General features: G+C 42.9%; 1 protein-coding gene and 1 long non-coding RNA gene across 2 annotated transcripts; both read left to right on the top strand.

The window, feature by feature from the left end:
• The first annotated feature begins 349 nt into the window (after positions 1-349).
• LOC124024472 (cell surface glycoprotein 1-like) lies at positions 350-5167 on the top strand. The gene is made up of 2 exons (XM_046338371.1): positions 350-533; positions 4458-5167. The coding sequence occupies exons 1-2, from the start codon at positions 446-448 to the stop codon at positions 5165-5167; spliced, it is 798 nt and encodes a 265-aa protein (XP_046194327.1). The 5' UTR covers positions 350-445.
• A 126-nt stretch (positions 5168-5293) lies between these two features.
• On the top strand, positions 5294-7238 carry LOC124024476. Its single transcript, XR_006836984.1, has 4 exons — positions 5294-6190; positions 6351-6413; positions 6594-6672; positions 6783-7238. It is a non-coding gene; the product is annotated as an uncharacterized LOC124024476 (long non-coding RNA).
• The last annotated feature ends 7193 nt before the right edge of the window (positions 7239-14431 follow it).

The following is a 14431-nucleotide window of genomic DNA, read 5'->3' as shown; positions in this document are numbered from 1 at the left end:
TATTGGTAATGTGAAAAAGAGTTAGAGAGAGAGAGAGAGTGTGTGTGTGTGTGTGTGTGTGTGTGTGTGTGTGTGTGTGTGTGTGTGTGTGTGTGTGTGTGTGTGTGTGTGTGTGTGTGTGTGTGTGTGTGTGTGTGTGTGTGTGTGTGTGTGTGTGTGTGTGTGTGTGTGTGTGTGTGTGTGTGTGTGTGTGTGAAAGAGATAGAGGGAGAAAGCCAGAGAGGGAGAGTTTTTGAAAGAGAGGGTGTGTTCTGTGTTCTAGCCCACCTCCGCCAACCAATCGACTGTCACTAGCTATCGATGATGCACTGATGTGACTCGGGTCTCAGTATAAAAAAGTTGAGCTACACCCTTCAAACATCCCACAGACACTCCTAGGAAAACAAGCCTTCTTGGGAACAGAACCCCAGAGCACAGCAGTACACCTTCTCTCATCTCTCCCTCGATGCCTATCTCTGATCTCAGGATGTGGACTCTACTGCTTGGGGTTATTTTCGGACTTCTGGCACCTGTTCAGTCCGACCCTGTTCCTGGTGAGTAACAATTTATTACTGTCCCAGGAAACAAATGAGTGAAACCCTGCTCTTTGGCTCAGTTGGTAGTGTGTGGTGCTTGCAAAGCCAGGGTTGTGGGTTCAATTCCCAGGGCCATCCAAAAGTAAAAATGCATGAGAAATTGTGTTCACATTAAACAAGATCAGATATTATTGTTGGGGTTGCTTGTCACAGTCTGACAACCATCCCCGTTGTAACAACATACCCAGTAAGCTAAATTATGTTGAAAAGACACCTAGAAGCCTTATTTTCCAGACATTGAAAAGATGTCTATGTTTCACAAGTTTGGACAGCATGGTACAGTACAATGGAGTTTAATTCAGCACAGTACAGTACAGTTCAATTCAGTTTAATTCAGTATAGTACAGTACAATGGAGTTTAATTCAGCACAGTACAGTACAATGGAGTTTAATTCAGTACAGTCCAATGGAGTTTAATTCAGTACAGTACAGTACAGTTCAATGGAGTTTAATTCAGTACAGTACAGTACAGTACAATGGAGTTTAATTCAGCACAGTACAGTACAGTTCAATGGAGTTTAATTCAGCACAGTACAGTACAGTTCAATGGAGTTTAATTCAGTATAGTACAGTACAATGGAGTTTAATTCAGCACAGTACAGTACAATGGAGTTTAATTCACCACAGTACAGTACAGTCCAATGGAGTTTAATTCAGTACAGTACAGTACAGTACAGTACAGTTCAATGGAGTTTAATTCAGTACAGTACAGTACTGTATATTTCTCTGAGTCATTGTGTTAGCATAAAACAAAATAATAAAAAAAATGTTTGGGAGCAAAACATCCCCAGCTGGCCATTGGTTGTGTATTAATCAGGGTTATTAAAACATCCCCAGCTGGCCATTGGTTGTGTATTAATCAGGGTTATTTATGCATCCCCAGCTGGCCATTGGTTGTGTATTAATCAGGGTTATTAAGGCATCCCCAGCTGGCCATTGGTTGTGTATTGAGTATTAATCAGGGTTATTAAGGCATCCCCAGCTGGCCATTGGTTGTGTATTAATCAGGGTTATTAAGGCATCCCCAGCTGGCCATTGGTTGTGTATTAATCAGGGTTATTAAAACATCCCCAGCTGGCCATTGGTTGTGTATTAATCAGGGTTATTAAGGCATCCCCAGCTGGCCATTGGTTGTGTATTAATCAGGGTTATTAAGGCATCCCCAGCTGGCCATTGGTTGTGTATTAATCTGGGTTATTAAAACATCCCCAGCTGGCCATTGATTGTGCAGCCAAATAAAATGGGTCACTGTCTAAGACCTCCTGTTGTATCTGAACACAGGCTTATGGAATTCAAGTAATCCTATCCTCGTCTGATGAGTCTGCACTTTTCTACTTCACCGGAGAGCCTCATTGTGTTTCAAACCTACCTGTACTCCAGCTCAGTGAAATCTGGGGACCTATTGTTTACATGTTTAGTGCCTAAGTCCCCCTTCCCTCCCCCTTCCCTCCCCCTTCCCCCTCCCCACGTAGACAAACACACAGCAGTCTTTGTAGCAATTGCTGAGCTGTTCCAACAGGTGCATTAATGTGTATATCCTGAATTTCTGTGAAACCAAAGTGCTTTGGTGAGTTTCATTCAAGCTTGGGTGAGAAGGGAGAAACCTCATACAGGTAAAACTGTTATTGAACAGGGAGAAACCTCATACAGGTAAAACTGTTATTGAACAGGGAGAAACCTCATACAGGTAAAACTGTTATTGAACAGGGAGAAACCTCATATAGGTAAAACTGTTATTGGACAGGGAGAAACGTCATTCAGGTAAAACTGTTATTGGACAGGGAGAAACCTCATATAGGTAAAACTGTTATTGAACAGGGAGAAACCTCATACAGGTAAAACTGTTATTGAACAGGGAGAAACCTCATACAGGTAAAACTGTTATTCAGGTAAAGGTAAAACTGTTATTGGACAGGGAGAAACCTCATTCAGGTAAAACTGTTATTGAACAGGGAGAAACCTCATTCAGGTAAAACTGTTATTGGACAGGGAGAAACCTCATACAGGTAAAACTGTTATTGGACAGGGAGAAACCTCATTCAGGTAAAACTGTTATTGGACAGGGAGAAACCTCATCTGTTATATCATTCAGGTAAAACTGTTATTGAACACGGAGAAACCTAAAACTGTTATTGAACAGGGAGAAACCTCATTCAGGTAAAACTGTTATTGAACAGGGAGAAACCTCATTCAGGTAAAACTGTTATTGAACAGGGAGAAACCTCATTCAGGTAAAACTGTTAAAACTGTTAGGTTGTTATTGAACAGGGAGAAACCTCATTCAGGTAAAACTGTTATTGGACAGGGAGAAACCTCATTCAGGTAAAACTGTTATTGAACAGGGAGAAACCTCATTCAGGTAAAACTGTTATTGGACAGGGAGAAACCTCATTCAGGTAAAACTGTTCACAAGTGTGTTAGAAATGGAGGCCTGAGATTGCTTGACGTAAAGGATCATGTGTTGTCAAATATTAAGAACAATGTCAAAGATAAGAGCAGTTACTTCTCCTTTTGTTTGAAAACAGTATTTAATGACACTCAACATTCCATGAAACAGTTACGCTGCTTTGGAGGATTCAACAAATACCTAAGGAAAGGGGTCAGAGATACGTTTGGGATTGGGCAACAGTATTCCTGGTCAGCTCCCTAGTACCCCCTCTCGCCACAGTACACACTTAGAATTAGTGGTGACTTGAGGAACCCAGGAGATCCTCAAGGATCCCCTGAGTTTCTCAAGGAACCATTGCTAGTCAATGGCTCATATTTGCACCTTTGTTTAGTTGAGGGGTTCTTGGTGGAACCTTTAACGTTTCAATGTAGCAACAGGTTCCAGGAGGAACCCCGGAGTGGAGCGTGGCTTATTAGGGGTGTGGCTTTAAGATATATCTTGTTGGGTCACCGGTTTGAGTAAATGTCCTTCCTGTTCATCTGTTCTGTTGTTCAAGGAAGCTTACTGAGGTGAATGACTTCCTCAGTCAAGAGCCTATGAAAATTGCAAAGTTGGAATAGTTACTACTTTATTACTATATTTAATCAGCAATGTTTATATTATTCATATTATATTAGAATATGCAATATGCATAAATATTGAAGGAACATTGAAATTTGCAGTGTACAAGATGAACATGGTGAATAGGAATGACATTTACTCTAATGGGTTCCCCCCAAAAATGATCTGAAAGCCACACGTCCAATAATCCACGCCTCCAGTCTCCTCATAGGCTGCCACCTCTACAATATATTATTAAAAAGGTTAAAAATGCAACCCCTCCCATCACAAAAAGGTTCCGGTGGGGTTCCAATAACCTTTTTGAACTGGAAAGGTCCTGCCGGTGCGGCAACCCAAAAGGTTCTTCCGGGCATCTTCACTGCTAAGAGTGTATCCCTGGTTAGCTCCCTAGCACGCCCTCTTGCAGGAATAAGATATATGCACACCGTATTCACGTGAAAACCTCTGTTGGGGCGTAACATTTTGGCACCTCTTCAAAGCCTATCCTAAACTCTTTGGAAGTAGCACTGTTGACTAATTATGGCAACAGAACAGGGAAAAGAGACAAGCCAAGACATTGTTTATTTAAAGGTTTGGGTGTATTGATTTTGCGGTTGAATAAAACCAAATGATTTGATGAAACTACCTCTGTCAAACACAAAGGCAGACGATTAGTCATCCCAGTTAGTAATCATGTTTCCTGTATGGTGAGTCAGAACACGACAGGTTCACACAGGTACTCCAGGGAGGAGCCTGAAAGGCCACAATACTCCCAGGCCTTCCTTTGTCATGCAAAGACATCAAAGCTCAGTAATTTTCCTCTACTGTAAAGGTCAGGACATGATGTTAGTAGGTAATCATTGAGCTGAGGTCTTTTCTTCTCTTTGTCACAGTCTCGACAGAACCTCCCGCTCTGGCTGCTGGGGATTTTCTTGGGGAAACTTTCAAGGTCTTCAAGAAGCTTGTAGTGGGTCCCCCGGATGCCACCAATGGAACATCCAGCAGTGACGAAACAGTGGACCTAGATCATTTGGTGACCCCTGACCCTGTGACATCTGACCCGGAAGACCAACTGCCCACCTTTGACCCAGAGGAGGGCAGCACAGATGAGACAGAGGGCAGCACTACAGAGGGCAGTATGAAACACCCCACTTCAGGACAAGATGATGAAGGGGAGCTGTTTGATGCCAACCTTAAACCTAGCTTTAACCTCCGCCCCAGTCCAACTCCTCGCCCCAGTCCAACTCCTCGCCCCAGTCCAAGTGATAGACCTGATTCACCAGAGGAAGATGAAATGATCCTGGATACCGAAAGCCCCACAGCAGAGTTTGTCCCCACAGCAGAGTTTGTCCCCACAGTAGAGTTTGTCCCCACAGCAGAGTTTGTCCCCACAGCAGAGTTTGTCCCCACAGCAAAGATTGTCCCCACTGCAGAGTTTGTCCCCACAGTAGAGTTTGTCCCCACAGCAGAGTTTGTCCCCACTGCAGAGTTTGTCCCCACTGCAGAGTTTGTCCCCACAGCAGAGTTTGTCCCCACAGCAGAGTTTGTCCCCACAGCAGAGTTTAACCCCACAGCCCCAGCCCCAGTTTGTCCCCACAGCTAGAGTTTGTCCAACTCATGATTTGTAACCCACAGCAGAGTTTGTCCCCACAGCAGAGTTTGTCCCCACCCAGCCCCAGTTTATCCAACTGATGCCCCCAGCCCCAGATCCTTATCCAACTCCCCCCAGCCCCAGTCCTTATCCAACTCATGATGCTAACCCCAGCCCCAGTCCTTATCCAACTCATGATGCTAACCCCAGCCCCAGTCCTTATCCAACTCATGATGCTAACCCCAGCCCCAGTCCTTATCCAACTCATGATGCTAACCCCAGCCCCAGTCCTTATCCAACTCATGATGCTAACCCCAGCCCAGTCCTTATCCAACTCATGATGCTAACCCCAGCCCCAGTCCTTATCCAACTCATGATGCTAACCCCAGCCCCAGTCCTTATCCAACTCATGATGCTAACCCCAGCCCCAGTCCTTATCCAACTCATGATGCTAACCCCAGCCCCAGTCCTTATCCAACTCATGATGCTAACCCCAGCCCCAGTCCTTATCCAACTCATGATGCTAGCACCACAACAGAGCTAGAGGAGATGGAGGACGATATATTCAGACCAAACTTTGTCGCCAGCCCTAGTCGTGTACCGGATCCCAGTCCCAGCCATAGTCCCATCTCAGAGTTTGAAGAAGAAGACCTGTTACCTCTTAGCCTTGATCCAAGCTTTAGTACCACCTCCAGACCTAGCCAAAGTTTGGGGAGCAGCCATACACCTAGTTCTAACCTAACCAGTATGACAGACTTGGAGGAAGGCGGGGCTGCAAAGATGAACACAGAGCTGGCCTTCACCTCAACCACCAGTTCTGCCGCACCTACAACAGTCAGGATGAATTCAGACATCGAAGGGTCAGGGTTGGGATTCATGCCTCAGAGTAGCACCACAGTAGCAGCCCCTGCTGGTGAGGAGGACCAAACGTACAACTCCCGAGTCGATAAGCCACTCATTGAAACAAAGACAATAATTCAAGGCAGCAATAGGCTTGCTCTACCAAGGAGGAACCGGCAGTGGATACCTCTACAGGTACAGTACTGTTTATCCAGGAGAAGTGTACTAATATTCTGTCCCTTCAAAGTTCTTGTGTTCAGGTCTATATACCTGCTGTAATGAGAACAGAACTTTTTTTGTTAGTATTGAACACATCTCTTTGAGTGTAAATTGTAGTTAATCTCTATTTCCACAGTTCTTCGTGATGCAGCTGCTGTAAAACCAACCCCATCCAGACAACATGATTCATATACATCGGGTCAGTTCCTGAATCATACACGCCCAGCTAACAAGATATGCTACTGATACACCAGGGAACGTTCTGCTCCTTGGTGCAGTTTAAATGTGAAGACAATGTTTTGTGAACGTACTAGAGGACCCAGTAGACACGGTCACTTCCCCTCACTGTCTGCTTCGTCTTCTTCTCCTCCTCCTCCAGGTTGGTTGATCATCGTTGCCTTCGTCGCGGGCGTGGCGGTGTTGGTCGTAATCTGTGTCGCCATAGGTACCAGAGACAGGTAAAATCCACCACTTTCAAACCCATCCCGGAAAATATGTTCATGAGATTGAAACATGTTGTCACTTAGTTACAAACCATGGAATTAAACCATGTCAAATCATCTTGCAGGTGGAATGCACCGGCCCAGGCTTCTGAGAAGAAGGTCGCCAACGCGAGCTCAGGAGATGAGAAGGTGGAGCGGGAAATGGAGAGGTTTCTGTCTAAAGAGAGGCCAAGGGAAAACATCCACGCTGGAGAGTACACTGTTATACTTCTGGAGGACCTCCCTGAGAAAGAGCCGCTGGACTGAGACGGGCCAAGGAGATGCAGAACGGAAAATAAGAACAACGGACACCTGAGAAATAGAATGGAACGGGTCTCCCCATTCTAGTCAATGGTGGCATAATGGGTGGCATAATGGGTGGCATAATGGGTGGCATAATGGGTGGCATAATGGGTGGATCCCCCATTCTTGACACACACAGGAAACTGTTGAGTGTGAAAAACCCAGCAGCATTGTAGTTCTTGACACAAACGGGTGCACCTGGCACCTACCCTGTTCAAAGGCACTTAAATATTTTGTCTTGCCCATTCACCCTCTGAATGGCTCACAGACACAATCCATGTCTCAATTGTCTCAAAGCACAATCCAGTCTCCTCCCCTTCTTCTACACTGATTGAAGTGAATTTAACAAGTGACATCAATAAGGGATCATGGCTTTCACCTGGATTCACCTGGTCAGTCTATGTCATGGAAAGATTTCTCACAGCAGGGAAAGAATCCTGCAGCAACTGGAAATGTGAATGATTATGTGGTTTATAATTCATTTTTGTAGGGGTTGATAATGCATTTTTGTACTTATGGCAAATCAAGTCTGACATTTTTAAGCGTAAATTACAAACTTTAGAACTCTTTTTAAACTTTGAATAACTACAAGTTTACATTTCCTACCTTGCAGGAAATTTGCTGCAACAACCGGGTGATCAAATTAAGACCCTACATCTGTAGCTAGTGATTCCTGATTCTATGACTATGAATGGAGACATTCTAGAATGTATGTGGGACACGTCTGTGGCGTGTGAGTTTGAACTGTCCCTTTGACCTTTGGTAGCCCAGATAAGTCAGATTGATAAACATCTGTTCCGATGGGCTATGGATGAACACGTCGCTATATCTCTGTTGACATTATGTATATTATCAAAGTTACAAACACTGTCAGAACCATTGATAGAAAAAAAAGAAAACAAGGTCATACTGAATTTCTAATTCTCACTCACCGACCAGTGTTGTTGTTGTTGTTGTTGTAATTATTGTTGTTGTTGTTATTGTTGTTGTTATTTTTGTTTTGATATTGCACTATTTTTTTATCAACAAATCTTATTTGTGTACATGTTTTTGATCAACCTGTAAAATAAAATACAGAATCCATACAGAATATAAATGAATGTGTTGTTTCATAGTGACACATACACTCAGGGACTCACATAAGTGCTACACAGCCACAATAAGTCAAGCATAGCAGAAAGACTGAATAGCAACCTACTTAGAGCCCTGCTTTTCACTACATTTCCACTGGGTGTAAAATCCTGCTGACTCTGGCATTACGTATTGTTCAGATGAATGCCGGTATGTGAATCATAGTAAGTATAATATACTTTATACTTCATATGTATTTGTTTTAAACACTCAGGGTTCTTCTAGTGTTAGACAGTTGTATGATGCACAGTGCATAGCTACTGCTGAAGTATAATGGATGCATTTTAAACCATTACAACACTTCATTAGTCAGCTACACTAAATGTTTACCAAATGTAGTTTCTCCCTTCCATTTCCACGTCTGTTCATATAAAGTGTACTGCAGATCATTTTAAACTATGAACTAACTACAACTAGTGGGGTTTAAATACAACTACTACCATGCTTTGGTACTCTGGGACCATATGTCAAGAAAGAAACAATCCGGTTTTCATTTTTCATTTCAACATTTATTGGTTTCCATAATTATATGTACACAAGAAGTAGTAAAACACTTTACCACACTTTTAGTCCATTTGTCTGACAGAGAAAATTATATTTTTTACATTTTAGACAAATTAAATTCATACTTTCTTTAGTTCACTCACACACATTCAACATTAGACAGATTCTAGAACCACACATTCACACAGTCAACATCAGACAGATTCTAGAACCACACATTCACACAGTCAACATTCAGACATTCTAGACAGATTCTAGAACCACACATTCACACAGTCAACATCAGACAGATTCTAGAACCACACATTCACAGATTCAGTCCCAGACAGATTCTAGACCCACACATTCACACAGTCAACATCAGACAGATTCAAACATTCAGAACATCAGATTCTAGAACACATTCACACAGTCAACATCAGACAGATTCACACATTCACACAGTCAACATCAGACAGATTCTAGAACCACACATTCACACAGTCAACATCAGACAGATTCTAGAACCACACATTCACACAGTCAACATCAGACAGATTCAGAACCACACATTCACACAGTCAACATCAGACAGATTCTAGAACCACACATTTACACAGTCAACATCAGACAGATTCAAGAATCCCACACAGTCAACATCAGACAGATTCAACACATTCACACAGAACATCAGACAGATTCAAGAATCCCACATTCACACAGTCAACATCAGACAGATTCAAACCACACATTCACACAGTCAATCATCACACAGTCAACATCAGACAGATTCTAGAACCACACATTCACACAGTCAACATCAGACAGATTCTAGAACCACACATTCACATGAGACAGATTCAAGAATAGAACATCAGACAGATTCATCCCACATTCACACAGTCAACATCAGACAGATTCTAGAACCACACATTCACACAGTCAACATCAGACAGATTCTAGAACCACACATTCACACAGTCAACATCAGACAGATTCTAGAACCACACATTCACACAGTCAACATCAGACAGATTCTAGAACCACACATTCACACAGTCAATCAGACAGATTCTAGAACATCAGAACAGATTACACAATTCAATCAACATCAGAGGAACCACACAATCACACAGAACATCAGTTACACAACAATGAGGAAGAATGTTCCAACATGTTCTTGGACACATATGTGCATTGAATCAAAATCCAGGATAGAAAATAGACAGCAGAAGAATGGTCTACATGTACATTTCAACAGAGATTCATAGAAAAATAAAAAGAGGAAAAAGCCAAACGGAGAAAGAAAACATTTAAAGTGAATTTATGAATCACTGATGTTTAACAGTGTTCAGCTTTGTCTCTATGTCTGGACAAGACTCAAGAGCATTTTGCATAGGTGCATAGGTGCATAGGTGCATAGGTGCATAGGTGCATAGGTGCATAGGTGCATAGGTGCATAGGTGCATAGGTGCCTGAAAAAAAATGTTGCCTGAACCTGATATTCAGCTAACGTACATACATACAGTAGCTGCCAGCACCAACGCTCTGTTGATGCCTGCCCCTGTCGTCTGGATTCCACTCTGAGAAAGCTACACCTTTAATTGGACTTTTCCCTCTTATCTTGTCAACCTAACAACAAAAGTAACAAGGATACTGTAAAACAAACAGTAAAATAACACCACCCAGTCCATAGTGGTGGAAAATACAGCACTTTTTTTCTCTTCTTTTTCCTCTCTTTCCAGACCATTTTCTGGATCATTCTGTGTATGCATTAAGAGTATTAACTACATCTGTCTCCCTGAAAAAGACCAAACAATTCCATATGTATATTGGTGTTGGATTCAACATTTTGAACATTGAGACATTAAATAAATGATAGAGAAGAAGCATAGAATCAAAGGAGAAAGTTAAGGGTTCTCTGTGGAATGTGTTTGATGGAGGAGAGGAGAGTGAAGTGTTGATATAGGGAAGACAGATGGACATCTGTGGATTAGGTGAAGGAGGGGTTGAGGTCAGCAAATGGGAGGTGAGGTCAGTAATCAGGGTTTCTTATCTGGTTACCTTCTTCCTGTTGGGCATATACTGTAAGGATTGGAGAGAGGGAGTGTCTTAAGTGGGATATAAATATCTGGATGGGACAAATGTTGGGTTGTCTGATTACAGCTGTACAGAACCTTTGGGAAGAATTCAACTTGGTTAAAGCTTCTCTAGTGTCGGTGGGTTATTTACTCTGAAAAATAAGAACCTAACATTGGAAAGTTAATATCTCTGTGAGACTAGTAGACTACTACCCAAAGTAAAAGGACAAACAACGTAGTTCTACTTTTGCATATGGTTTTCCTATCGTTACAGAAACCCTGAGCAGAACCCTCTGTGAGATCATATTTGTTTAGGATTCACTACAAAACGTTTCACCTAAATATCTACCTGGATCTAGTATATGTTATATCCACAAAGTGCAAGGAGGCACTTTGAACATGGAGATGTAAGATAATGCTGCTCTTCAACAGGTTCCGTCCAGAGTGTTTCTGAGACCCAGTACTGCTGTAAAGATCAGTTCCCTATTGAGATTCTACCCAGCATCCACTGCAAGGTAATGGTCTTGTTGTTATATAACCTTACTGGTCCAGGTACAGAGGTTTGTACAGTGCAGTGCTGGACACACACACACCGAGCTCCAAATAGTCCTATCTGTAATTGCAAGCTACTTTTTCGGTCTTTGTATTTATCATGTTGATACGACATACATTAGAGGAAGTGTCTGAAACAGAACTTTATAAAGGGAGGACCGGCCTTCCTTTTTTTCAGAGTCACAAATGAGCATGTTGGAGATGGAGCTGAACTTTTCAAATCCAAATTGAAGGGCAAATTTTCTGTTGATATGGATTATTTGACTGTAATAAACATTGTCGTAATCATCACGCTGACTGACTGAACAGATTGTGGTTGACAAGGCAAGGTTGTCGTTTAGCATAGAAATACAAACACACAAAGCACTGACTTTCAGGGCCGACCGGCTTACAAGCCTATATTCCCTCTACCATCGCCTACTCTCCCTCTACCATCTCTCTACCATCTCCTACTCCCTCTCTCTACCATCTCTCTACCATCTCTTACTCCCTCTCTCTACCATCTCATACTCTCCCTCTACCATCTCTCTACCATCTCCTACTCCCTCTCTCTACCATCTCCTACTCCCTCTCTCTACCATCTCTCTACCATCTCTCTACCATCTCTCTACCATCTCCTACTCTCCCTCTACCATCTCTCTACCATCTCTTACTCCCTCTCTCTACCATCTCCTACTCTCCCTCTACCATCTCTCTACCATCTCTTACTCCCTCTCTCTACCATCTCTTACTCTCTCTCTACCAACTCTTACTCTCTCTCTACCATCTCTTACTCCCTCTCTCTACCATCTCCTACTCTCCCTCTACCATCTCTCTACCATCTCTTACTCCCTCTCTCTACCATCTCCTACTCTCCCTCTACCATCTCTCTACCATCTCTTACTCCCTCTCTCTACCATCTCTTACTCTCTCTCTACCAACTCTTACTCTCTCTCTACCATCTCTTACTCCCTCTCTCTACCATCTCCTACTCTCCCTCTACCATCTCTCTACCATCTCTTACTCCCTCTCTCTACCATCTCTTACTCTCTCTCTACCAACTCTTACTCTCTCTCTACCATCTCTTACTCCCTCTCTCTACCATCTCTTACTCTCCCTCTACCATCTCTCTACCATATCTTACTCTCTCTACCATCTCTTACTCTCTCTACCATCTCTTACTCTCTCTCTCTACCATCTCTCTACCCTCTCTTACTCCCTCTCTCTACCATCTCTTACTCTCTCTCTACCATCTCTTACTCTCTCTCTACCATCTCTTACTCTCTCTCTACCATCTCTTACTCTCTATCATCTCTTACTCTCTCTCTACCATCTCTTACTCTCTATCATCTCTTACTCTCTCTCTACCATCTCCTACTCCCTCTCTCTACCATCTCTCTACCATCTCTTACTCCCTCTCTCTACCATCTCATACTCTCCCTCTACCATCTCTCTACCATCTCCTACTCCCTCTCTCTACCATCTCCTACTCCCTCTCTCTACCATCTCTCTACCATCTCTCTACCATCTCTCTACCATCTCCTACTCTCCCTCTACCATCTCTCTACCATCTCTTACTCCCTCTCTCTACCATCTCCTACTCTCCCTCTACCATCTCTCTACCATCTCTTACTCCCTCTCTCTACCATCTCTTACTCTCTCTCTACCAACTCTTACTCTCTCTCTACCATCTCTTACTCCCTCTCTCTACCATCTCCTACTCTCCCTCTACCATCTCTCTACCATCTCTTACTCCCTCTCTCTACCATCTCCTACTCTCCCTCTACCATCTCTCTACCATCTCTTACTCCCTCTCTCTACCATCTCTTACTCTCTCTCTACCAACTCTTACTCTCTCTCTACCATCTCTTACTCCCTCTCTCTACCATCTCCTACTCTCCCTCTACCATCTCTCTACCATCTCTTACTCCCTCTCTCTACCATCTCTTACTCTCTCTCTACCAACTCTTACTCTCTCTCTACCATCTCTTACTCCCTCTCTCTACCATCTCCTACTCTCCCTCTACCATCTCTCTACCATCTCTTACTCTCTCTCTCTACCATCTCTCTACCCTCTCTTACTCCCTCTCTCTACCATCTCTTACTCTCTCTCTCTACCATCTCTTACTCTCTCTCTACCATCTCTTACTCTCTCTCTACCATCTCTTACTCTCTATCATCTCTTACTCTCTCTCTACCATCTCTTACTCTCTATCATCTCTTACTCTCTCTCTACCATCTCTTACTCTCTTTCTCTCTCTCTACCAGCTCTTACTCTCTCTCTACCATCTCTTACTCTCTCTCTACCATCTCCTTCTCTCTCTCTACCATCTCTTACTCTCTCTCTACCATCTCTTACTCTCTCTCTACCATCTCTTACTCTCTATCATCTCTTACTCTCTCTCTACCATCTCTTACTCTCTATCATCTCTTACTCTCTCTCTACCATCTCTTACTCTCTTTCTCTCTCTCTACCAGCTCTTACTCTCTCTCTACCATCTCTTACTCTCTCTCTACCATCTCCTTCTCTCTCTCTACCATCTACTCTCTCTCTACCATCTCTTACTCTCTCTCTCTACCATCTCTTACTCTCTCTCTACCATCTCTTACTCTCTCTACCATCTCTTACTCTCTCTTACTCTATATCTCTATCATCTCCTACTCACTCTCTACCATATCTTACTCTCTCTCTACCTGACATCTCTTACTCTCTCTCTACCTGACATCTCTTACTCTCTCTCTACCATCTCTTACTCTCTCTCTATCATCTCCTACTCACTCTCTACCATATCTTACTCTCTCTCTACCTGACATCTCTTACTCTCTCTCTACCTGACATATCTTACTCTCTCTCTACCATCTCTTACTCTCTCCCTACCATCTCTTACTCTCTCTCTACCATCTCTTACTCTCTCTCTATCATCTCCTACTCACTCTCTACCATATCTTACTCTCTCTCTACCTGACATATATCTTACTCTCTCTCTACCTGACATATGTTACTCTCTCCCTACCATCTATTATTCTGTCTTTTGTTCTCTCTCTCTTTTTCACTCTTTCTTTGACACACACATTCACACACTGGAATGCACGTATACGTTATATACAGACACACAAAAACATATAGAATATATAGATTGTCGGTGTGTTTGTCCTCTTACAGCCAGGGGAGGGAACATATTACATTCTCTTCCTGCCTCTGCACA

The sequence above is a fragment of the Oncorhynchus gorbuscha genome, unplaced genomic scaffold (assembly GCF_021184085.1).
Source record: "Oncorhynchus gorbuscha isolate QuinsamMale2020 ecotype Even-year unplaced genomic scaffold, OgorEven_v1.0 Un_scaffold_1869, whole genome shotgun sequence".
In the NCBI taxonomy this organism is placed as follows: domain Eukaryota; kingdom Metazoa; phylum Chordata; class Actinopteri; order Salmoniformes; family Salmonidae; genus Oncorhynchus; species Oncorhynchus gorbuscha.
The sequence above is the reverse complement of the archived record's forward strand: the minus strand, read 5'-3'. Positions and strand labels throughout refer to the sequence as shown.